This window comes from Mustelus asterias, chromosome 9 (assembly GCF_964213995.1).
Source record: "Mustelus asterias chromosome 9, sMusAst1.hap1.1, whole genome shotgun sequence".
In the NCBI taxonomy this organism is placed as follows: Eukaryota; Metazoa; Chordata; class Chondrichthyes; order Carcharhiniformes; family Triakidae; genus Mustelus; species Mustelus asterias.
The window spans coordinates 34514274-34540386 of record NC_135809.1 but is presented as its reverse complement, the minus strand read 5'-3'; the positions used below and the strand labels follow the sequence as shown (position 1 = coordinate 34540386).

Sequence of the window (26113 nt, the reverse complement as noted above, 5' to 3'; positions counted from 1 at the left end):
TCAGCCTTGTGCTGCAATGTTTTCCTTAAAGTGAATCAGCCCATTTTCCTTGTGATACATGCAATCTAGGCACTGATAAAATAATGTTGTTTTAAAGGTGAGCAATTAGCTTTTTTTAAAAATTGTGCTATTTGATCCAATTTCCAGAGGGGAAGTAATTGCAAAAGAGATTGAAAAGCTTCCCTAGAATTAAAAAGTAGCTTGATTAAACCTGACTGTTGTTAACAAAAATTAGTGTGGAATGGTTCCATGTACTTATGGCATCACAAGTTCCTCCTCCAAATGAAAAATGATCCATATTCAAAAAGAATTCTTTTTTGGGTGACTCAGAATGGTCATTTTTGGCTTTTGCTTTTATTAAATTAAATAAATATGTAATTATACCTCTTGTCTGCAAATCATCTAACCAAAGAAGAGTTGGTAATTACTGAGAATTTTCCTGTGATAATCTATGAAGACTATTTGCATGAAATTAGAGAATACAGAATAAAAAATGCACTTGTATATTTTGGCCCAAGAGTGATTTCGATTTAAGCCTATTTTTGATCATAGGCAAAGTTCAAAGGCCGGAGTGGAAGAATATACCCGATTGATGGAGTGCTTTGTAATTAGCTCTCGACTAATGTGGTTGACTCTCCAAAATGGCCTAACAAGCCACTCAGTTGAAGGTCAATTAGGGATGGAAAATAAATGCTGGTCCATTCAGCGACACCCACATTCCATGAATTAAAAAGATACAAGCTACAGAGTAAAAATTGACGATGCAAAAAAACCAGAGTTGAACCTAAATTTGTTGGTGCATGGGAAGTGTTGATATACCAATGTCTTACACTATTATGATGTGGAGATGCCGACGTTGGACTGGGGTTAACACAGTAAGAAGTCTCACAACACCAGGTTAAAGCCACTAGCAGTGGCTAGTGGCTTTTGCTACCAAATAAACCTGTTGGACTTTAACCTGGTGTTGTGAGACTTCTTACTGTGTTTACGCTATTATGGCATGGAGCTGTATAGATTATTTTTCCGTTATCTATAACACCTACTGCATTTATCTCAAATGAGCAGAAATAGCATCTGGAACTGGGCATGGTAGAAGGCAACACAGATTGGCTTAGTTTTAATTAAGAAATTATTTTAATATTCGTAATACAGATCTTGCATGGTGTTTTGCTTCCACAATTCCAACATTTTTTTCTGTTAAATTGGATTACAAAGAATTGAGAATTCATAATGGTTTTGCTGTAAAAAGCAACCCAAGCCTTCACTTTATTCTGAAGTAAATTGAAGGGGGAAAAAAAAGCAATTTCTGTTTTTAAGGAATTCTTAACTTGCTTTTCTTCAGGCATTACAGTAGTACACATGCCCAATCCGCTAGAGTGTGGTGGTGAGGTTGGGGTTGTGTCTGCCCCCTCTCCTACACATTTAAGTTAATAATCTTGACTGTTGGCTGTGACAGTGGGGGGAGAAAAGATAGTAGCACACAGTGGTGGATTGGCTAGGCACAGGGGGATCTATGGCTTTCGTGCCCTTTCTCTAATTTGATGCCCAAAATTGTGGACTAAGCAATGTTTTGTGTAACTTCTTCATTATTCCTGTATTTATTTGATATATTATTGTCTCATCTATTGGTATACAGTGAAAAGTATTGTTTCTTGCGCGCTATACAGACACAGCATGCTGTTCATAGAGTACATAGGGGAGAAGGAAAGGAGAGGGCACAGAATGTAGTATTACAGTCATAGCTAGGGTATAGAGAAAGATCAACTTAATATAAGATAGGTCCATTCAAAAGTCTGAAAGCAGCAGGGAAGGAACTACTCTTGAGTCAGTTGGTATGTGATCTCAGACTTTTGTATCTATTTCCCGACGGAAGAAGGTGGAAGAGAGTATGTCCGGGGTGCGTGGAGTCCTCGATTTGCTGGCTGCTTTTCCAAGGCAGCGGGAAGTTTAGATGGAATGGAAGGGTGGTTTGCGTGATGGACTGGGCTACATTCATAACCCTGTGTAGTTTATTGCGGTCTTGGTCAGAGCAGGAGCCATACCAACCTGTAATACATCCAGAAAGGATGCTTTCTATGGTGCATCTGTAAAAATTGATGAGAGCCGAATTTCCTTAGCCTCGAGGAGTTGGTGGGCTTTCTTAACTATAGTGTTGGCATGGAGGGACCATGACAGGTTGTTGGTGACCTGGACACCTAAAAACCTGAAGCTCTTGACCATTTCCATTTCATCCCCGTTGATGTAGACAGGGGCATGTCTTCCACTACGCTTCCTGAAGTCCATGACTATCTCCTTTATTTTCCTGACATTGAGGGAGAGATTATTGTCGTCGCACCAGTTCACCAGATTCTCTATCTCTTTCCTGTAGTCCGTCTCGTTGTTTGAGACCCGACCCAGTACGGTGGTATCATCAGCAAATGTGAAAATCGAGTTGAAGGGCATCCTGTCATAGGTGTATAAGGAGTATAGTAAGGGGCTGAGGACACAGCTTTGTGGGGCACCGGTGTTGAGGATAATCATGGAGGTGTTGTTGCCTATCCTTACTGATTAAAATCACAATTTCTATGGGCATTTTCTGAGCCTTTGTTTACCAATGTTTTCGATTTCAGACAGATATATAATGAGCCCCTTTGTCTCGCTGCTTTCCAGGACTTTAAGTGTCCTTCTCGTCTCTTCCCTGAGTGGCCTGCTTCACATTATCTATATTAAATCACAGCTGCCCGTTGCACTAGACATATTCTTAAAACATTTTACTGGTCTGCTCACTGATTTCCAAACCCTTGTACTTCTGCATTCAAAGTTTGAGATTGTGTCCTCCAACCAAGTCCAAACCATCTTCATATATGAAAGAAAACATATGGACTGATCCTTCAATTAGACTATTTTCAATGCTTTTCCACCCTGATCTACACTCAAATTATTCTAAATCTCTCTCTCTTTCGATTTGTGCTGTAATGTTTTATCCTCTTACTGTTACAAAGTCAGGTGTGCTATAGATTTTCCAGAGAAAATCAGCAGCCTTATAGTCATCTGAAGGTCACGGTACAGCATAAGGACAAATGGTGGATAGAAAGAATGTGAGAATTCCAACAACTCCCAGACACCAACAACATGTGTGGTTTCTTCAGCACTGTCAAGACAATCTATGGCTAAAGCACTCAATGGCCCACCCACAGAGGCAGGCATGGAAGGGAGCTCATCAATGACAAGAGGCAGTTGGTTCATTTTGAAGAACTCCTCAACTGAGATTGTAGGTGGAATTTTATGGCCTCACTCATCCCGAAACCGTGAAATCCCACCCCAGGTCAATGGACCTTCCCATTGTCCGCCTTTTGCCCACTCCGATTCCCGTGGCTGGCAGGAGGGTAAAATTCTGGCCTATGTCTTCGACTTGAATGTCCTCAACTTGATTCCTCTGTAACCCATTGGAGCAAACTTGAAAATACCATTCAACAGCTGAAAAATAACAAGGCCTGTGGAGCAGATGGAATCCCTGTCACAACTCTTAAAACAATCCACGTGTGGTGACACAACCTCATGTATCTCTCATCTGGAAAGGGGAGTGCATGCCGGGAGATCTCAGGGAAGCTGTGATCATGACAGTATTCAAAAATGGAGACAAACTTGATTGCTGTATCTACAGAGAAGTCTCCTTGCTGCCTGCCGCAAGGAGACTTCTCTGCTCCCCCTCCCCGTGCCCGCGCGCTCTCGTGCGCGCGCTCCTCTCCCACCACCAATCTATTAAGATCAGTGGTGAGATTGTGGAAAATGTGGACCACTTTCCATATCTTGGGAGCTGCCATAAATGACATTCGTAATTGCTTCCAATATGCCAGCTCAACCTTCAGCCCACTGAGGAAAAGAATATTTGAGGACTGTGATCGCAAACCAAAGACTACAGTCGTGGTTTACTGGGCAGCAGTCGTCCCCACACCCTATAATGCCATGGAGACTTGGCCAAGCTACATCAAGCACTTAAAAACACTGGAGAAGTACCACCAGTGTTAACTTTGCAAAATTCTCCAAATTTGGTGGGAAGCAAGGTGGTGGAACAGGTCCTCTCCAATGGCAGCATGCCCAGATCATGGTGCATTTCACTCAAAAATAGTTCTGCTGAGTGGAACATGTCATTTGTATGCATGCCACCAGAATCCTGAAGCAACTATTCTACTCCAAGAGGAGAGTGGAAACGTTTTAGAGATGTATTTTCAGCATCCCTGAAAAGATCAGACAGCCTCGCTGACTCAAAGGTGTCCCAGGCTTAACGAGAAAATGGAGAAGGCAGCAAACCAAACGAGAGATGGCATCAAGAAAGCACAGTTTTCCATACAACTCACCTCCCCAACCCTTCAGGTACCACCTGCCCCACATGTGGCAGTATGCCGTTCGCTCATTTGACCAAACAGCCATCTTGGAACCCTTCGAACTGGGGGAAAGTCAGTCATCCTCGAGGTTGAGGGATTGCCTAAGAAGAAGGCCATTATCAATAGCTCCTTGTGTTCTGTGGTCTCAATCACTCCCTTAGCGGTCTAATGCCTTTCTACCATAGTAATTCCCATGTATCTACAAAAGATCAGGGAGCATTCGGGTTGATTTTGATTCAGTCATTGGTAGCTTTATTCCACAGTAAGCAACATATACAGAACAAAGGAGCATGATGAGAGCCAATTGGTACAATCAGTCCAAATGTTACAAAATAAGAAGTGGTGTCTATGAGCCCACTTTGGACTCTTAACATAAAACCACAACTTTTTTTCTGACCAGGAAAGAGGTTTCTCCCTTGCTGCTTGTCTGTGTCCTGATTTTTCCAAATGTTGCTACACAAGCTAGTCGAGATTGAAAGAGTTTGATTACACTAAGGTGCTTGGCATCTTCCTGAATGGCTAGACATTGCTAGCACGCTGGCCATTGTTCGGAATCCGCGCAAAGCAGCTGCCTTTCCTGCACTTTTTAAATACTCATTCGCCAAAGTGTCCAGCACTCTAGATAGTTTTTGCTTAGAATACTTGTTGCAATCTATGTTCAAATCTTTTCTGTAGAGAAATAGCCAAAAGACAATTTAAACTGTGTCATTGAACTTGCTTCTTGTGAGAATTTGTACTACTGGCCTTCTGAAAATCCATATACACCTACATCTATTGCATTCCCTTTATCTCATTAGTTACCTCTTCAAAAGAAAACTCAAATTTCCCGTACCTAACCAGACTTTTAACAAATCTAGGCTGATCTTTGATTACTACTTATTAATTGGTCTTTAATTATAAATTCTAAAACTACTCCCAACTTGTATTATATTAACAGGTTGATAGTTAGCTCATTTGGCCAGCTCTCCCTCCTTGAACAAGAGGGCTGTGCTAGCTCTATGGTACGATGCAGCTCTGGTACAATGCACAAGTTTTTTCTTTTTTTTCCTGATTTCTTTAAATTGTGTAAAGTGCTCATCATTAGGACCCAATGATTTATCCACCTTGAGTCCTGTTCAATTTTCAAAACCAAATCTTTTTGTATATTTACCTATCATAATTATTCCATATTCTTCTAATGTCTACTTTGCTATCTAAAAACTGATATCTAAAACCTAGCTGTCCTGCTTGAGCCCTGTAGCCGTAAGTTAACTTTCCTAATCTTTCTCTCCTTAACCTATCAGTGGAAGCAATAGAGATTACCACCTTTAAGGTTTTGTTTCACGGCCTAATGCTTAACTCATTAAGCACCCTCTGTAAGATATCAAGTATTCTTCTACCCGTGTGTGGAGGAAGATTCATTAACTTTCCAGCATTATTTTGATCATTGTTTAATGTCGTCTTGGTATCAGGTGGATGAAAAGGGGAACTAACCTGCAACACTTACCATTTGTAGTTTAAACACCATCTCTAATAAATCTGTGTCCTTGATAGTTATGTACTTTATTGTTGAATGCACATTTTGTCTTCTTTGTGTAAAATAGGTAATGAACTGTGATGGCACTGGTAGGCGGGTCCTCGTTGAGGATAAATTACCGCACATCTTTGGTTTTACTCTGTTGGGCAATTATATTTACTGGACAGACTGGCAGCGCCGCAGCATTGAACGTGTTGACAAAACATCTGCTGAACGACAGATAATCATTGACCAGTTGCCTGATCTGATGGGCTTGAAGGCCACAAATGTTCATCGGATCTTGGGTGAGTAAAGACCCTAATGGCCAACCCAACATTTTTTTTAAAAAGACCCTTTTTTTTTTGTTCTTGATGTTTCCACGCTGGATAAAGGGGACTGAATGGAACGCGTGTTGCTGCTAAGAAGCAGTGTTGAGTTCTCCATGGAAATTTCTGTAGACAGGCCTTTCTTAATTGTGCTATTGGGAAATGCTTGGGAACTAGAGAAAAACTGTTATCATTCATTTAACCTTGAGGGCTAATCCAAGGGGTAATTTTCTAGGGAACAACCCATTTTAATTCAGTACTTTAAAAAATTGCATCCGTTCCTTTTGGATTTTCGAGAAATGCTGCTTATTCTTGTGTTGTATTTGCAGGATAATACTTGGGCAGTAGTGAAGAATACAGCCATCTATATATTAATAGTTTAATAATTCAGGAAAACTGCAGGGAATTGTATCGGAAAATAGTGACTATGCTGCTATTGAAATTTGTTGTTGCGAATGTTTATTCAAAATCTCTATTGTGCCTGAATCAATATCTTTCGCAGGTAAACTATGTTGAGGTTAATATGTTTTCAGGTACCAACCCATGTGCAGAAGATAATGGTGGATGCAGTCACCTGTGCTTGTATAGACCTCAGGGTGTGCGGTGTGCCTGTCCAATAGGCTTGGAGCTCATCAGGGACATGAAAACCTGCATAGTACCAGAAGCTTTTCTACTTTTCTCTCGGAGAGCAGACATCAGAAGGATTTCACTCGAAACGAACAATAACAATGTGGCTATTCCACTGACTGGAGTAAAGGAAGCCTCTGCTCTAGATTTCGATGTGACTGACAACCGGATTTACTGGACGGATATTAGCCTGAAGGTATGAAAAGCCTTGCTGCTGCTGCTTCTCTGGTATCTGTGTCTCTCTGAGCTGCCAGGGCTAATGGGCTCCCGCAGGATGCTGCTGGAATAATAATTGCAGCCTCAGTATAAAAATAACCTGTACTTCTAACACATCGGGAAAGAAAGCCATGAGCCTGGATAGCGCAGTTGAATATTTGTGTATTGTTTTTAAGGAACAGTTATTACTATAACTCAAATGAGAAGGGAAAAATAAAAACACGCTCTCTCTTGCTTAAATGTTTCAATTCATTTATAATGTAATGCATCACATGCAGTTTTTAGTAATTAAAATCCATGACGTAAAAGATGATGGATCCAGTAATTTTGATTACTTTAAAGATACATACTTCTCTGTAATTAGTGTGACTTGCTTGGAGGGTGAATGTGAACCTGATTATTATGCTGATATAAAGTCAACACCAGTTATTTAAGCACATTTTAACCCATTGGTAACCGACCAGATTTAGACTGAAAATATATATGATCCTGAAGATAGGAAGACAACAATATTAATGTTACTTTGTATATTTTCCTTGATGCAAAGAAGTAGGCCTTTATTTTTAAAGTCAAAGTATATATTTGCAGATGAAAGTAATATTCAGAGGAAAGTAAATTTGATATGATTGTCATTACCACACTATAAATACCAAGAAACAGCTAGGAAAGATAAACAGCCCCTCATTGTCTTTCAGATCCTAGATATGTTGAAGCAAATATATATTGTACACCTCTTGTTCTACTTTGCAGACCATTAGCAGGGCTTTCATGAATGGGAGTTCCCTGGAGCATGTTGTAGAATTTGGGCTTGATTACCCCGAAGGAATGGCAGTAGACTGGTTGGGAAAGAACTTGTACTGGGCTGATACAGGAACCAACCGAATTGAAGTTGCGAGGCTGGATGGACAGCATAGGCAAGTACTGGTGTGGAAGGATCTGGACAGCCCCAGAGCTTTGGCATTGGATCCTGCCGAAGGGTAAGTCAGCAGAGCTGTTCAGTGGCATTCTCCTCGCTTTGAAGTAAAATCGAGTGTTCCTGAAGATGTCCAAAAGTCACTTCATGAGCATTGATGATCAATTAGTCCAGCCTATCTCAAAGCCTTTCTGTCTGGAGAATTAACTTTAGCTTAGATTTGTTATATCTGGAAATTGAACACTGACTTTGAAAAGATGAACTTTATATAACTACGACATTTAAAAAAAAAATTTGACCTCCTTAGTAATGCACACTGACTGGTAAATACAGTAAAGTTTTCACGTATTGCGAGTGGTGAGGGCAGCTTATGTACAAAGTTGCCATGTAAGGCAACAATTCTAAGGTTTTTCATGTTGAAGGCTGTCTTGCCAAATGGGTGATCAAGGACCTCGCATCTGGGGCGGCACGATAGCACAGCGGTTAGCACTGCTGCTTCACAGCTCCAGGGACCTGGGTTCGATTCCCGGCTTGTGTCACTGTCTGTGTGGAGTTTGCACATTCTCCTCGTGTCTGCGTGGGTTTCCTCCGGGTGCTCCGGTTTCCTCCCACAGTCCAAAGATGTGCGGGTTAGGTTGATTGGCCATGCTAAAAATTGCCCTTAATGTCCTGAGATGCGTAGGTTAGAGGGATTAGTGGGTAAATATGTAGGGATATGGGGGTAGGGCCTGGGTGGGATTGTGGTCGGTGCAGACTCGACGGGCCGAATGGCCTCTTTCTGTACTGTAGGGTTTCTATGATTTACTATAAATACTATTAATATAAAAAGCGCTGCATATAAAGGGTATTTTCTACAAAATTGTTTGTCACTGCAGAATCTTCCTATCCTTGGTGTGATCTTTGACAATGACGTTTGTAAATCATTCGACATAAAAGCTAACGTTTCTTGTATTTTTCAGGAAAGGTGAATAGAATTGTAGAATGAAGTTTCCTCAAAACACAGACAAGAATCTAATCTAATTAAAAATAGAGCTTTGTTTATTCCATTCAGTAAAACAGTGGCCCCAGAGAACACTGAGAGATTGGCTAAAGGGTGGTCTGAGACTAGTTTGACAGCTTTGTGCGTCTCCCTAAGTGAAAGTTCACCAATGCAAATGGTTAACATTTGCCACATCACTCTGCATGGGGGCTTTTAACCAAACGTTCAGCGTCTCAAGTAGCAGGAGATAGTTCTTTGTGGTGGCAAGATGAGTTCCGAGCCCTAACCTCTATGCACCGGGTGGTTGCCCCACCACAAGACCAATCCTGCTTGGCAGGACTCCCTGTGAAGTCTCCGCAGATCCCCAGGGATTCACAGATCCCAGTTTGAGAATTTCAGATGTATAAGATACAGCAGGCAATATGAAGTTTTAAATATCCTTTAAGTTAAGTTCCCATATCCAGTATCCTTTCCAGGTTATAATGGTGACCTGCTCTCATATCAATACTTGGCTATACTTGGCTGATGGGATGAATGGAAAAGTGGGCAAGGATGACTCAGTTGCCATTATTAAATTGTTTTCCTGCCTCCCTTAGCAGAAGCAGCAAGCTTCATCAATGTAGTAATGGGTAAGATCTCCACTTGTCCAGCAGTACCATCACATTGCACTGTAATGCCAATGTTTTATTTTGTCCTGAAGTATTGTAAAATGTCTCGCAGCATTTGTTGAAATAAGTGTTTGGCAGAATATGCTTGACTGCACCATTGATCAGCATGTATTTTCTTAGGTTCATGTATTGGACTGAATGGGGTGGCAAGCCAAAGATCGACCGAGCCGCCATGGATGGAACAGGGCGTATCACTTTGGTGCCAAATGTTGGCCGAGCGAATGGATTAACTATTGATTATGCAGAGCGAAGACTTTACTGGACAGATTTAGATACCAGTCTGATTGAATCCTCCAACATGCTAGGTAAATTTGTTTTTGCATTCAAATTTGGAGGGACAGGCTGACTTTCTTGAATTCGATATTGATTTCATTCAATGGCAGGAATTCTTCCAGCAACGGGCCAGGAGATGTCAGGGGAGGGGGGTGGTCTTAAGCGGGAGTCTCCCAGGCAATGTTTTTTTTCGCATAATAAGCCCCATGGTGGAAATTCCCCCCACCCACCCACCCCCCCCCCCCCCCCCCCCCCCCCAAACCTTTGCTGGAAGCAGTCCCCACCGGCGGGGTTTACACCTTCTCCCCACCAACAGGTAACGGGTGTACTTACCCCCTCTGGTGGGGACAGAGGCCACTGGGGCCTCCTGAGGGGGTGGCGGGGGGTGGAGGAGCAAGTGTGCATGTGCCGATCTCTCCACTGGCAGATCAGTGCATGTACATAGGCGCCCTCTGCGCTATGGTGATAGCGGGATGAGCCCCCCACCCCCACCCCCTCCTGGCGTGAATCTCGGCCACTCTGTGCATCAGAGTGTCAGAGATTCGTTCAGGTAAAGGGTGGGAAATTCCCTCGTTTCCCCGCCCATTGGGCACTTTCTTTTTGGGGCGAATCCCAGCCCATAGTTTCTGTCATAATATTGAGGAGGGAATTGAGGAAAATGTTTTTATAAATTATAGGCAGCACACAGCTATTATCTATGTATTCTGTGGTTTGGTTTAATTGATAACAAATATAAAAATGAGCAATTGCACTGTAAAGTGTTTGACCTGAAAAATAAACTGCCTAATATAATGATAACTGGTTGTCTTGTAGGTCTGGACCGTGAAGTTATTGCAGATGACTTGCCTCACCCATTTGGTTTAACCCAGTACCAGGACTATATTTATTGGACAGATTGGAGCCGCCGCAGTATTGAACGAGCCAACAAAACTAGTGGCCAAAATCGCACAATTATTCAAGGCCACTTAGATTATGTAATGGACATACTAGTATTTCATTCTTCAAGGCAAGGTGGTTGGAATGAGTGTGCCTCAAGCAACGGACATTGTTCTCATTTGTGTTTAGCTATGCCAACCGTTGGTTATGTGTGTGGCTGCCCTGCTCACTACTACTTGAACGTGGACAACAAAACTTGTAGCCGTAAGAAATCTTATAGTCTCTTAAACTTGGCAGTTTCTTTATAAGGCATGTGCTTTTAAAGCAATTTTCAGAAGTGGTAAAGTGGCACTCTGTAATGGGACACTAAGGCAATGGGGAGAGGGAGGCAGTGACACTAAATTTCTCATCTTAACCAGACTGCTGGCTCACAGTAAAACTGACAAAATGCGTTTCCAAATATGCATGTTCTTTGAAAATTGAAAGTAAAAGATAAAAACCTGCATTTAAAAACTCTGTTGGGCTTTTTCCATCTACTAAAGCAATTATATTTTAAAGCTATTACATTTTGCGCATGGTTAAAAGATTCCGCACAGTTGTAAGTTATAAATTACATTTATTGTTACGAATTGCAGGATTTATGCATAGTGAACAAGATGACGATAATTTGCATGTTGTCTTTTGGAAAATAATCTAATTTTAGAACTAAGCTTGTAAGAAACTTGCTTTAACATTTCTCATAGATTTTCATCAAATTTGTTTGTTCAAGCAGTTGATTATTTTTCTTTACTGAAGTTTTTTAGTAGCTAGTCCAGCCTAACAAAGTGATGTTATCATCTTGCAGCTCCAACTTCATTTCTACTCTTCAGCCAAAAGAATGCAATTAATCGGATGGTTATTGATGAACAACAGAGTCCCGACATCATTCTTCCCATTCACAGTCTGAGAAACGTCAGGGCCATTGATTATGATCCTGTAGATAAACATCTGTACTGGATCGACTCTCGACAAAATGTTATCAGGAGAGCACAGGAGGATGGAACTCAGGTTTGTGTTAATATGGGGAGCCCAGACAAAAATATTTCTGTCTTGAGCCGCATATATTAACCCAGTATTTGGATTTCTTCCCTTCTTTCAAACACTAGGAGAAAAGAATAACAATTGGTTAATACACTGTTTTCCTATTGGGACCTGTTACAAACAGTATTACCGCCATTTGAAATAGTTATTTCATTTATTAGATTCTCCCAAGAACATTTCCATTTTATAAATCCGTTGTTTATGCTGCTCAGATTGTGCTGAAAGAAGGAGTACATAAAATGGGCAACCTATTTCAAAAACTAAAGTTAAGTTAGCCATATTGCTTAGAAATTCTTACTCCAATATACCTTTGTAATTATTAGTCACCTTTTTAACCTAATTGTTTTATTTTTTGAAAGATTATGACCATGAGTGAGCTGCCATTGTTTAGTTGTTTACTTTCATTGCAGAGTTTTACAGTTGTGACCAGTGCAATTCCCAACCAAAACCTGGACATGCAGCCTTATGACCTCAGTATCGATATCTACAGTCGTTATATCTTTTGGACCTGCGAAGCGACTAATGTTATAAATGTCACAAGGCTGGATGGCAAACCAATAGGCGTGGTTCTGAGAGGAGAACAAGATAGGCCAAGGGCAATCATCGTGAATCCAGAGCGAGGGTAAAACTTAAATTTGGCATTTGATTCTGAGATGTTGTTGATGAAGCTTTTGTCAGGGGTGACTTTGGCAAGTTTGATATTAAATTATTGTTTTCTTCTTTCCTTGCATCAAACAAAAACCTGTAGGTACATGTATTTCACTAACCTTCAAGATAGATCACCAAGAATAGAGCGTGCTGCATTGGATGGTACAGAGCGTGAAGTTCTGTTCTTCAGTGGGCTAAGTAAACCAGTTGCACTCGCTATCGACAACAAACTTGGCAAACTCTTCTGGGCTGACTCTGATCTCCGCCGCATAGAGAGCAGTGACTTATCAGGTAGAAGGAGAAAAACAATATTTTGGAAGGGCTTCTAAGAAGGGGGCAAGGGGAGGAAGGGAAGAAAAATACCATTTTAAATTATCTGTGAAGTGCTGTTGTTGCAAGCATAGTCTTTTTGTTTCTGATTAATCACAACAATTTGACTGCACAGTGAACTACACAATCAGGATGATTATTCAAAATCATTAGAAAAATCATAGAATCCCTACAGTACAGAAGGAGGCCATTTGGCCCATCGAGCTTGCACCGACAACAATCCTACCAGGCCCTATCCCGTACCCCAAGTATTTATCCTGCTACTCACCTGACACTAAGGGGCAATTTAGCATGGCAAATCAACCCACCCCACACCTTTGGACTGTGGGAGGGAACCGGAGCATCCGGAGGAAACCCACACAAATATGGGGAGAACGTGCAAACTCCAGCGACAGTGATCTGAGGCTGGAATTGAACCTGGGTCCCTGGTGCTGTGAGGCAGCAATGCTAACCACTGTACCACCATGCTGCCCTGAAATGCGTTCCATACTTTCCATTTTCCCCAGGCTTCTCTTTTCCAAGTTCTTACAATGTTATGTTTTCCCTTCCTGTGTGCTTTGGACTACCTGCAGGAATCTATTCTGGACAATCCGGATTGTATAACTCATGTGCCAGATGATTTTTCTTTTGTTTACTTTGCCACAGCAGATATTTGAGCATTGTGCTACATAACATGTAGCAACACTCCAAATCGGCATTGGTCACAATTATTTGTGAATTGGGTGGGTAACATTTTCATTTTGTTTTGCAATGTAAATTTTTCCACTGGTATAGCAATCCTATCTGACACTGGAACAGTCCAACTGATCTCTGGCCGGTGTCTAATGATGTCGAGATATATTAATGCTTACAGGATTTCTTCTGTGCTCATGAGGAACAAATAAAAAATGTCGCTGGAAATCTGTAGAATTAACTTAGAAATGTACATTTGGAAGATATTGTAAAAATACACGATATGATAACTTAAATGGAAATTACTGACTAGCTGAAGGTGAATAGTTAGTGGCCCCATTTTTTGCCACATGCACTAATTTTAGTGGAAATCATTTTGCATATATTTGCACAATATCGGTAATGGCACTTTACTCATAGATTTAATTAACAAACATTAATCGTTGTTCAGAAACCAAGGAAGCAAAGCACCCATGAAAAGTCTGTATTTCCATAGCACTTCTAACACAGTAAAATGTTCCAAGGTGCATAATAGGAGCGTTATCAAACAAAATCTGACATCAAGCTATATAGACAGGTGACTAGAAGCTGCTTCAAAGATCCAGAAAACACTCATTCTGCTTTTCTGTATCAATACATTACCAACATGAAGAGGTTACATGTACCTGTAAATACATTGTGCAATTATTGAGATCACATGATTTACTGATGCAATTAGCCATGTCTTGGATTTCCCAGTTAGCCATGTGAGGTTAGCGGCTGTTGTGTTCAACAACACTGCTATGCAGAGTAGCATAAGGCACAAAGCATTATGGTAGACTTATAAAATCTTTTAAATTGGCTTTTAGGTGCAAATCGAATTGTTTTGGAAGACGCCAACATACTTCAACCTGTAGGTCTGACTATATTCGGTAACCACTTGTACTGGATTGACAGACAGCAGCAGATGCTTGAGAGGATTGAGAAGACAAATGGCAACAGTCGCACTAAGATTCAAGCCCGTATCGCGCAGCTGAGTGACATTCATGCCGTGAAAGAACTCGATCTGAAGGAATTTGGTATGATAATATAAATGCTGGATATATCTCTTCCATGTTCCAAAAAACAAATACAAGTCGAAATCTGTTTAAATAAATCTGTTTTCAGGGGGAAGGAATTGAAAACAAACAAACATATGGACTACAGTTTTGTTATGGTTGCGTAAGGCATGGCAGTTTAAAACTAAATAATATGTTACTTTCCGGTGTCTGACTGGATAATTACTCCATAGACTTGCAGTGCAAAATCAGACTCTTTAATCTTTCTCTCTGAATGTCATCATGCATCCCGCTGAATAAACTGGCAGCCCATGGGTGTCACAACTGATGCAGAATAAAATCAGGCCAAAGTTGAGTAAAACCTCCTCCTCAATTCCAGGTCAGATTGTTAAAGTAATGTGTGCAAGGAGTGATTCAAAACTGTAATCATTTCCCTAGAACCCATTATTTTCTGTATCCACCTGAAAACAGGATTTTTTAAAAATGAAACATAATTTGACTCTGTCATTATATAGACACCTTCAGGATATTTAGCAAGCCATTCCTTTACTTTGTGACTTTTTTTCTGTACAATGCCCATACTTGTACTGATTGATAACACCTGTGATTAGAAAACATAACAAGCATGAACATGTAAATAATGACTAGATTTTACAACATTAAAAAAATAATAATCATTTGTTTTACAACCAATATAATAACCTGATGCAGGAAAGGTTCTTATTAACTGTTTAAATATATGATCCACAGCTTTGGTTAGTACCGTGTTGAATCACATCAAAAATCTTGTTAAAGATGGGAGGGAGATTCTTAAGTTTTAAATGTTTTGCATTTGTATATTAATTTTTCAGTTATTGAACTTCTTAGGCATAGGTAACTTTGAAACATGGTTGAGATTATTAGTGCTTTTCTCGCAAAATTTGTAACTGGTTCATTAATTTTTGCTGCATTGTAACTGCTGCTGTTATGATATTACAGCGGAACATCCTTGTGCCCAAGATAACGGTGGATGTTCCCACATCTGTATTGTAAAGGGAGATGGTACTACACGTTGCTCTTGTCCTGTTCACCTAGTACTACTTCAAGATGAGCTGTCTTGTGGCGGTAAGGGAACAAATGTTCATTCTCAATGTTAGGCCCATCCTTTTATCAATCTGTTTTTCAATCAGCAAGCTAATTGAACACCAAATATTTGAGAACCAAGAAATTAGTCTTTTTTTTAGATTCTTGTCGGGTGGATTTACATAAGCTTGTTTGAAAATATTGATATGCTGAAAAATCTAATCCTGTTCCCCTTCTGGATATCAACAAGTTAATGATGGAGATATGGAGTGACAATTTTGTTCTTCCTGTTCCCACCCATTTGCCTTTTTAAATAGATGCTTAACTTGCTTAATTTTCCCTTTTCTCCAACCTGTAAAAATAGCCATCAACCTTTCTTTTTCCCAGAGCCACCAACTTGTGCACCAGATCACTTCACTTGTGCCACGGGTGAGATTGATTGTATTCCTTTAGCTTGGCGCTGTGATGGGTATCCAGAGTGTGATGATCAGAGCGATGAGCAAAATTGTCCAGTATGCTCGGACAGTCAGTTCCAGTGTGCCAGTGGACAATGCATCGATGCTGCCTTCAGATGCAATGGAGAGACCAATTGCCAAGATCAGTCTGACGAACAGAAGTGTGAAGGTAATTGAGCATTTTCTTTTATAATCTGAAACTTTTTTTAATAAACTGCTGAAGTACCACCACTTGCAGGTGGCTAGCTCCACGGCGAGCTGTGATCCTATGGTCCATAAGCTGTTTGACCAAGACGCTGCGGATCTGATTCTGTTCACGATGAGCATAACACAATTTCAAGCAGTGGTCACTGATTAACAATTAGGAAAGGAGCTCTTGCCGATTACCCTCGCTTTTACTTATCCACTGATGCTGAGGCCTTTTGTGGTAACCCGGTGGTAATCAGCACAGACCAGAGGTTAATGGTTAGTATACTGATTGTATATTAATTGTATTTAACTATATGCAGGTGAGCACTAACTGGGGATTTCCTTGAGCCCCATATAAAAAAAACTGACTAAAACTGCAGTTAGGATGTACATAATTGTAAATGTGCAATTCTATAAATAAACATCAGTGTGTAAAGATGGGCATGATGTGGAGATGCCGGCGTTGGACTGGGGTAAGCACAGTAAGAAGTAAAGATGGGCTCCAGTTCTCTCCTTCACCAAATGGCTTTCTGGAATAGGGGGTCACCAACTTGGGTCCTTTATGGTCCTTGGGAATCAACTATTCATTGCCGTAACCAACAACGCTCTCTGGAAAATTTTAAAAGATCTTTAAACTAATTAAAAGAATCATAAAGGCAAATTGGTGTCTGATTGGGTGTAAAGTCGCCATGGTTCCAGATGATCATAGACCCCTCTCCCCTTTGAGGGGGAGAGCTGACTGATTTAACCTGAGGATCTCCACACCTCGGGTGAGGGGCAAGGTTGAGAAGGCAGGGCCTTCATGAATAACTTCAGCCAGTGCGGGAATTGAACCTGCACTGTTGGCGTCACTCTGCACTAAACAAACATTGAGCATTTGTTTTCAATTTACAATGTACAGTGATATTGAGGAATAAGAAATGCTGAGTGAAAAGAAATAGGAGGGTGAATCATCAGGGGCTACTGTTTTGCTCCATTTTCAGGAGACTGGGAATGAATTATATGCCGCCTCCTTTCTATGTTGGAAAATTGACTTTTGGTATTCAGAGGGGTTGGTGGAGCTAATGTAAGAAAGGTATGTTGATTTACTAGTGAGCTGCGCCACCATCTGGCAGGATGTAGGTTTGCATTCCAGAATTTTAATTTTTCTTAATTTATGGAATGGGACCAGCATTTATTGGCCACATCTAATTGCTCTTAAGAAGGTGGGGGTGAGCTACTTCCATATGGTGATGGTACTCCCACAGTGCTGTTGGGTTGGGAGTTCCAGGATCCTGATCCAGTGTTAATGAAGGACATTTCCAAGTCAGGATAGCAGCGGACAACTCGCAGGTAGTTATGCTCCGACCTACCTTCTGCCCTTTCAGATGGTAGGGGTCACTACTTTGGAAGGCACTGTGAAAGGATTCTTGGCAAGTTGCTGTGGTACATTTTTTAGATGGTACAGGCTACTGCCACTATATGGTGCTGGTGGAGGGAGTGAGTGACACCCGGTTTACACCCTTGAACAATTTTGTCAGGATGCCGTTGCGCTTCTTGAGTGTTATTTGAGCTGCATTCGTCCAAGCAAATGGAAAACATTCCATCATCATCCTGACTTGAGCCTTGTAGATGGTGGACAGGCTTTGGAGAGTCAGGAAGTGAGTTACCTGCTGCAGAATTTCAAGCATCTGACTTGGCCTTGTAGCTAGCGTGTGATTGATCCAGTTTAGTTTCTGGTCAACGGTAACCCCCCAGGGTGTTGATAGTGAGGGATTCAGCAATGTTCAAGCCCATAGGTTACTAACCCAGTAATGTAACCAGTATACATCTAGACCACTGGAAATTCATGCCATGAAACCAGATTTGTCTGGGTGGAGTAGGAAAAAACAAAGCGATTCTGAATGTTGTGGGGGGAGGGGGGGGGGAATCAGTAGAGGGTCACTTGCGTAACTGGGGTTGGGGGGATGGTGGAGGAGTGCGTGATGGAGTGTTCCTCTCCTGGCATCACATTCAGTTCAGTATATTTTGGTAGCTTACCTTTCTGGTGGTTCGCACAGCCAAAGGACCACTGGTTAAACCACATTCTGAAAGCAGCTGGTCCAGCTCCATCCCTAGTCAGTGCTCCCCAGTTTGCCAAGGAGTCTTCAGATGGATTTTAGTTGTCTTATTTGCATATGCAAATGATCTAGCACCTGTTTCAGGTATATGCCCAGAATGCCTTTTTTTTTTGCCTTTGCTGATATGACATGTGGTTCACTCCTGGCTGTAATGAGCGCATGCTTCCTGCTCGCCACTTTGGAAGCTCAAACGCTGAAGATTATTGTGGCATCATTGACTTTCAAGGTCCAAGAATTTCCCAGTCTTGTGGCCCCGTGAGAGCTGGATCAATCTATCCCACTCTTGGCTAACTTCTGGCAGATAGTCACAAAATAACATTGGTGAGGCTGAAGGTGTTGAAAAAATGAACAAGGAATCTAACTATTTTACTTTTTACGAAACCATCTCTCCGCGAACACTATTGATGGTGATTATAACATATTGGGAAAAAGTTGCAAAACTGAATACTGTTTTTAAATTGCTCGGCATTTAAGATGTGTTCCAACTCTGCATCCCCCCACCCCCCCTATTATGCTTGACCTCTCAACTATGTGAAGTCTTATCATTTTTCTGCTTCTTCTCAGTTCTGTGCCCTATGGACCAGTTCCAGTGTACCGATGGCCAGTGCATTGCCAAACATAAAAGATGTGATCGTAAGAGTGATTGCACCGACAATTCGGATGAAAATGCTTGCTGTAAGCTTTCACTAAATAACATCTTGTTTGTACTACAGGGTTCTGCTTTGATGCACTTGTATGTTGTATTTACAGTGAATGTAAAATAACAGTTTACTTTAGTCAAACAATAATGATTTTCTCTCTCCCTGTCTCAAATTTCTGCAATGCAGCAAATAAATGCTGTATACTGATTTGGGTGGGGTTAAGAGCAGATCCTGAATGGACTGAGGTCCATGTTTCTTGTGCTGTGTTCTTGTTTGACACCACTTGGGGGAATTTACCAGGTAATCAGAATTCTAGTTTGACACGATTACAGGTACCAGCTGGGATCTCTCATCAAAGTAGGTAATAGGGTACCGCAGATTAAACAAAGGTAGTGAAAATTGCACAGTCCTCTCAAGGAAAGGATTTGTCTTTTTGAAAATTTTTGATTTGCCAGTTTATTTTGGCAGGTGTCGGCCATGGTTCAATTGACAACATTATCACCCATGAATCAGAAGGTCATGGGTTCAAGTCCCATTCCAGGACTTGGAAGACAAAAATCAAACCTGTCAATACAATGCAATACTGAGGGAGGTCTGCACTATGGGGGGGTGCTGTGTTCATCCAATGAGATGATAAATGAGGACCTGTCTTCCCCCCCGCCCTCAGGTGGATGTAAAAGATCCCATGGCAGTATTTCAACAAAGCACCGAGGAGCTATTCTGAGCGGCCTGGCCAATGTTTACCCTTCAGTTAACATCACATACAGACTGTCTGGCATTATCACATTTGCTGCTTGTGGGAGCTTACTGTATGCAAATTGGCTGCCATGTTTCCTATGTTACAACAGTGACTCTACTTCAAATGTACTCCATTGGCTTTAAACACTTCGGGACGGTGGCACATGCAGAATTTTTTTTCTTTGCATTTGCGAGAGTTGAATCAGCCTATGAAATTTTGAGGTATTCAAAATAAAGTGCAAGAGGAAATGACAGAAAATCGTTTTAAAATAAAGGAAATAGAACTGAGATGGGGGACGGAGAAAAATTGAATTGAACTGTGATGATTTGGCCGTAACAAAAAGTAGCATTTACATTTGGCAGCAGAAGAGGGAATTAAGTCTATTTCTGTTGGAGGTTGGGCAGGAGAGGGGCGAGAAAATGAACAGCCACTTAGGTAACAGATGGTATTTTTTAGGATTGAAATTTGCACTTTAGAAATAGAATTTTGTGTAATTGCAGACCGAGTTTTTCCATTGCATATTTTTGTGAGTGTTGTACTTCATAGTCTCTACGCTGTGATGAAGCTGAGTATTTTAAACAAAACCTCAGTGATATTTTGTTCAGAGCTTTTCACTTTGGTTCTGCTTTGTTACTCTAAATTTAACAATGTGAAGCACAGTAAGACAGTAAAATCTCAATTCATCCCGAGAAATATCCTTTTAATTATATTGTTTGCTTCTCTTTTTTTTGAAACCAAACCCAACAGTATCTTTCTTAAATACATTTATCTATCTGCCTCTTTTTTTCTTGAATATACTAATGGTAAGCATTAATGCACAAAGGCTGTAAATATATATTAATTTAATGGCAACCAGATGCAATAAATTTACCACCTTGGTTTACTGATCAAGATCAACATTGTTACAGATCCCACAGAGGAGCCCACCCCTCAACCTACAAACACCATTGGTTCAATTATTGGTGTGATCCTCTCTGTCTTTGTGATTGGAGCTATATACTTTATCTGCCAACGTGTTCTGTGCCCACGGATGAAAGGTGATGGTGAAACAATGACAAATGACTTTGTTGTTCATGGATCTGCTTCAGTGCCCCTAGGCTATGTACCACATACTAACTCCCTCCCAGGATCGCTGCAAGGTAGGAATAATTTATTATCTTTGAATGCTGAAAATTGAGGCCTTGTTTTTGCGGCATTCACACTGGGAAACTATAATTGTCTAGTTATTAACCAGGCTTTTTCTATCCCCAAATGTGTAGCAAAGTTTATTTTGTGGAGACTGTTTTAACATGGCTCACTGCACATTTTTAAAAATTTGTATTTTACATTAGTTTAATCTGTGTTAGATACTGCAAAGTCTTGGATCGATAACTACAGCATTACGTTCCGATAACTTTTTGTATATTTTCTGTTGGCACACTTTCTTATGTTAACGCCATGCTAAGGTTATCCTTTATTTAGCCATTGTCGCTCTATCTCTCATTTACTGCTAGGTATATGGTTCCATAGGAACTAAACATCCTCTGGTGCCACATTGGGATCAACAGTAGCCAACCCCAGCAGAAACTGGCTGCAAAGCCTGGTGCTTCCTTAGTCTTTGCTACTCTATTACACTTTTTTTCTATCACCTCGGGTCACTGAGGGCACGTACCAGGTTTTTCACTTTGTAGATGCCAGAGAAGTCTGCTGTGCCATAACTGATTGTAGTGCCTACTGCCATAATTGAGAATCACCAAGCAGTAACTGGACAATAAATAAACATCATAGCCGGAATTTTCCTGCCATTCACACCGGTGGGATTTTCTGGTCCCGCCGCAGTGACCAGAGATTTGGCTGGGCGCCAAATCCTCCGTCCTGGCTGCAGTGGGGGCGGGGCGTGAACAGCCGCTACGGTCGCGCTCCATATCTTATTGTAAACTTTATTACCATTATGAAAAACTGATATCTTCAACCAGTTTAAAAAAATAAACCTACAACCACAGTAAGCCATCTCTCCATCTCTAACCTCCACATCAAAATTAACAATACTGTGGGGGGGGGGGGGGGGGGGGGGGGTCGGGGGGAATAAAGGAGGAGAAGGGACATGAGATCTGGCCACCGATTGTATCTGAATTTTTAAATAAGACTGAATTGTTTAAATATGTTTAACATGCTGTAAATATTTAATTTAATTGCTGGGTTGTGTTTTCTTTAATTGCAGGTATGTCCCGTGGCAAGTCTGTTATGAGTTCCCTGAGCATTATGGGTGGGAGCAGTGGGCCTCCGTATGACAGGGCTCATGTTACAGGGGCCTCTTCCAGCAGCTCCTCAAGTACAAAAGGCACTTATTTTCCTCCTGTAAGTAGCCAGCTTCGTTATCAACATCGCTTTTTTTTAAAGAATATTCTGAATTTAACCAAAGCGATTTAAATAATAAACTTCACCCTTCCTTTATTTCCATTTGCTCGGTGGTCTATTTCCTGAATCTGTGTCTGTGTTCCCAAACTATGTGAAGGAAAACAAATGTATTGTTTTCTTTTAGAATTAGACTTCTTGGGGCTGCAGTGCAAATTTTCTGAGAATAGATGTCAGCAACACTCCAGAACCTTGTACAAGAGGCATTTTTTTTTCTCGTGTGTAGCATAGAACAGAGTGTTGGCAGACTGTCTGACAAGGAATCACATGCACTCTCTTACAGACTGCATATAGTGGTCAGAGGCAAGAACACTGGTTAGCTGAATTGTTGCTTAGTCCTCCCTGCTCCTCCAACTCTCAAGGGAAAACCGAGACAATTGATTTTTCGATTGAGAGAAATGCCAACACAGCACATTAATCCAAACACAATCCAAGAAATCTGTGTAACTCGGTACCACAACAAAAGGGCATTTGCCCAGTGTGAACATATCTTTTTGTGCAGTTGATTTGGATTTATGGTTTACTTTTTATTCTCTCTCCAGATGCTGAATCCACCACCTTCACCAGCTACCGAACGTTCACATTATACCATGGAATTTGGTTACTCCTCAAACAGCCCTTCTACTCATAGATCATACAGGTAAATGAAGAACACAGTGAGATGGAGATTTACCTCGAGTGCGCTTAACCGCTACATCATACTATGTTACTTTGCAACTGCAGAAACCAGATAAAAGGATTTTTTCCTCTTTGAATGTAATTGTTTCTTGTAATTGCACTGCACCTATGTAGAATTTCTGGGAGCCTCGAATGATACCTAACTATCTTTTGAGCAAACACGTTGGAATTTTGGTTATTTACTTTCCTGTTTCATCTAACAGTTTAGTAAAGACTTTTGTGTAATACTGAGAGCGGTTTCATGCACTTGAACAGGCTACACTAGAAAGTCAAACAGCATTCCCTTACTTTTGGTGTGTGTCTGTGGAGGGGGGAGCGGCAGCGAAGGGAGAGGGTTTAAACCATAATCTCACCAGTTCTGTGGGTTTTTTGTGCTGGTACAATTCATTTTTCCGCAGAACTAGAATAGCTTCTTTAAATTCACGGTGCATAGTGTAAAGATAAACTACCCCAAAAGTTTATTCAGCCATACTTGAAGAACAGGTGATTGTGTAAGCCACTAATTGTTTTGTTACCATGGTTGCATCTGGTTTAATTTAAGGTCTGGCATTTCTGCTTAAAGAGAAATGTGCAAGAGTTGTTTCTACCCTTTGAAAAAAGTTTAATTAATTTTGTAAATTATGGTGTGTGTGCTCAAAACATTCTTTGTAATAAAGCTAAATGATTTTAACCAGTAAATTCAATTACATGTACTCTACAAACAAGTTGATATTGATATCTTGTACTTTTTTCCCTATCTACAGCTACAGACCATATGCTTACCGAAATTTTGCTCCACCTACTACGCCTTGCAGTACTGACGTATGTGACAGTGACTACACTCCTGGGAGGAGAATTGGTACAACAAAATGTTATAGTGACTTGAACTATGACTCTGAGCCTTTCCCTCCGCCTCCAACTCCACGGAGCCAGTACTTGTCTGCCGAGGAGAACTATGAAAGCTGCCCACCCTCTCCTTATACAGAAAGGAGTTACTCGCACCATCTTTATCCGCCTCCTCCCTCCCCGTGTACAGACTCCTCCTGAGCACCACTTTTGCCTATTGTAAATAATTGTTAATATGAAGAGACTGCATAAAAGAATCACTAAAGAGGGGAGATGTGATTTGTACAGTGCAAATAAATTAGATTGGGAGGGAAGGGAAATGAGCTGCAAACAATTTGTACAGTAGAGAGGATATTTATATATTTTCTAACAGCATCTGCTGGTTGTGCCATAAAAAATAATTGTAAAAATTTGTACAAACAAAAAATCTTTTTTTTCCAACATGCAAACAAAAATGCCTTAACCCAGGGAAGCAATTGTACCTAAGAAGACAGAAGAAAACTAGCACACACATTAACAGGGCACGGTATACTGGATGGATTGCAACTCCAGTGCCCATAGAGAATCACAGTGCATCCTACAGTGAAAACAGAAATGCTTGTACTATCTTCCGTTTCCACCGTGAGAAAGACAGCTGCACAACACTGTTACAGAATTGAAAAAAGCGACTCACGGAAAGCTAGCAAGAGGATCTGTTCATGCATTTTTGTACAAAGCTGTTTCAGCAATGCTCAGTTGAAGGAGAGCACATGTAGAGTCACGTACTGCGATTCTTGTCACGCCAGTGCCAATAACAGTGAAGCCAGTGTCAGCCGCTCTGCAGCTTTTAAAGCTAATTTTAAAGCTAATTTGTGCCATGTGCTCTGAAGCGATTCCACGCCCTTGCTGCCTGGTCAGGGTGGGGTAGGATTGAAGGGGTAATCACCTTGATTCAGCTTCTTTGGAGTGATAATCATCAACATTACCATTTAAAGTAATATGGGGAGAAATGGTGGAATAGCACCGGTGACTTTTTAAAATTTATTTGACCAAGGGCATAAAACATGCCTTGATATCTTTTAAATTTGTCAATGAGCTTTTAACTTCAGTGCCCACAAATGTTCTGAGTGTATTTTTATACCACATATTGTGTAGATAACCTATTTATAAGCTATAAAATAACCTTGTATTAGATATCTGTAAAGCCTGTCCATATATCCTTGCAGTACTTTCATGTATAGTTGTATTACTTTATGCATCATTTTATTTTTCTATAAAACATTAGTATAAGGGTAATGACAATCTCAGATTTTTTTAATAGATGGCCAGATGAGTTTATTTTTTCCATTTTAAATGTAATTTTCAATTATCAGTTAAGGTACTGTGCAAAATACAGATATCACCTTTATATATTACATTGTATAAAAAGATTACATTTTGTAGCAAAGACTGAATACTTTGTAATGGTCCTTATGATTGAATGACATGCCCAGGATATCTAAATCATGTTGCAGCCCTTTAAGATGTTTCCAGTATTCAATTATTTAATTAAGTCAAAATATTTTTCATAAAACACTTTGATCAAAGCATGCATAGGATGATTTGTACATGAGGATTTTTAAATTGTCTGCTGCTGTATACATGGTGCCAGGAACGTCTGGTATATTTGACCTGGGATACTTCTGAGTGATAATAGAACTCTTGTGTGCCAAATTCTGTTACAAAAAAACACCCTAGCGGTGTGTGTCTAAAGCAAACAACCTTGTTTGGAAGTGAAGGATCTGGTGCTGCTGAATGCATTCATTGTAAACCTCTGCATTTTTTCTTCTTTTGATTTTCCTTCTGCTGTCAGTTAGAAGCTGACAGCCTTGTTGTGTTCCAGGAGCAATCCCTGGTACCAATATGCTTTGCAAGGATGTGTTTGTATTAATGACCAACATTTGGTCAGTCCTATCCAATTGCCTAATAACATCCTGAAAATGTAAAATAAGTGCTTTACTTGTCTAAACTGTGTTTTAAAAAAAGAAAAAAAAGCACCTTGTATAAAGCTCTTTCGGTTTCTATCAAGTTAAGTTGTAACAAATGAAAAATTGATTTTTATAATAAAACGAAGAGTGAAATCTGCATTTATTCTTTTCACCAAGATGCCAAAGCAAGGAGCAGAAAGAAGTGTAGTTGAAACACAGCTAAATTTCTTTAATCAAACTGGAGGAACTGAAATTACTGCATCTCATTTGTGGGTTTCACTGTTTGATGTTATTTACTGACCATAAAAGAATCTTAAAAATAGGAATAAGAACAGAAAATGATGGAAATATTCAGCAGGTCTGGCAGCCTCTGGAAAGTTGAACAAGAGTTAAAGTTTCAAGTCTGTGATCTTACATCAGAAAGGATTGTTGGGTCTGGGAAGCAGAGTTATTTAGGCCGGACTTTTCTGGCTGTTCTTGCTGGCAGGATATTCTGCTGCATAGAACGGGAAACCCTGTTTGCAGCAGCGGGACCAGAAAAATCCCACTACCAATGGTAGGCTGCCTTTGCTGCCATGAAA

The 26113-nt window shown here is 40.6% G+C and overlaps 1 protein-coding gene across 2 annotated transcripts in view; it reads left to right on the top strand.

The window, feature by feature from the left end:
- lrp6 (low density lipoprotein receptor-related protein 6) overlaps positions 1-25682 on the top strand; it is a 156243-nt gene extending 130561 nt beyond the window's left edge. For both annotated transcript variants that reach the window (XM_078219941.1, XM_078219942.1), the window contains exons 7-22: positions 5948-6164; positions 6719-7008; positions 7779-8005; positions 9709-9893; positions 10675-11001; positions 11582-11784; positions 12228-12439; positions 12566-12756; positions 14316-14525; positions 15483-15608; positions 15954-16190; positions 18874-18984; positions 20598-20828; positions 21890-22026; positions 22626-22723; positions 23505-25682. In XM_078219941.1, the coding sequence (XP_078076067.1) occupies positions 5948-6164; positions 6719-7008; positions 7779-8005; positions 9709-9893; positions 10675-11001; positions 11582-11784; positions 12228-12439; positions 12566-12756; positions 14316-14525; positions 15483-15608; positions 15954-16190; positions 18874-18984; positions 20598-20828; positions 21890-22026; positions 22626-22723; positions 23505-23787 (3285 nt within the window). In that variant the 3' untranslated portion in view covers positions 23788-25682. The remainder of the gene's footprint in view (positions 1-5947; positions 6165-6718; positions 7009-7778; positions 8006-9708; positions 9894-10674; positions 11002-11581; positions 11785-12227; positions 12440-12565; positions 12757-14315; positions 14526-15482; positions 15609-15953; positions 16191-18873; positions 18985-20597; positions 20829-21889; positions 22027-22625; positions 22724-23504) is intronic.
- The last annotated feature ends 431 nt before the right edge of the window (positions 25683-26113 follow it).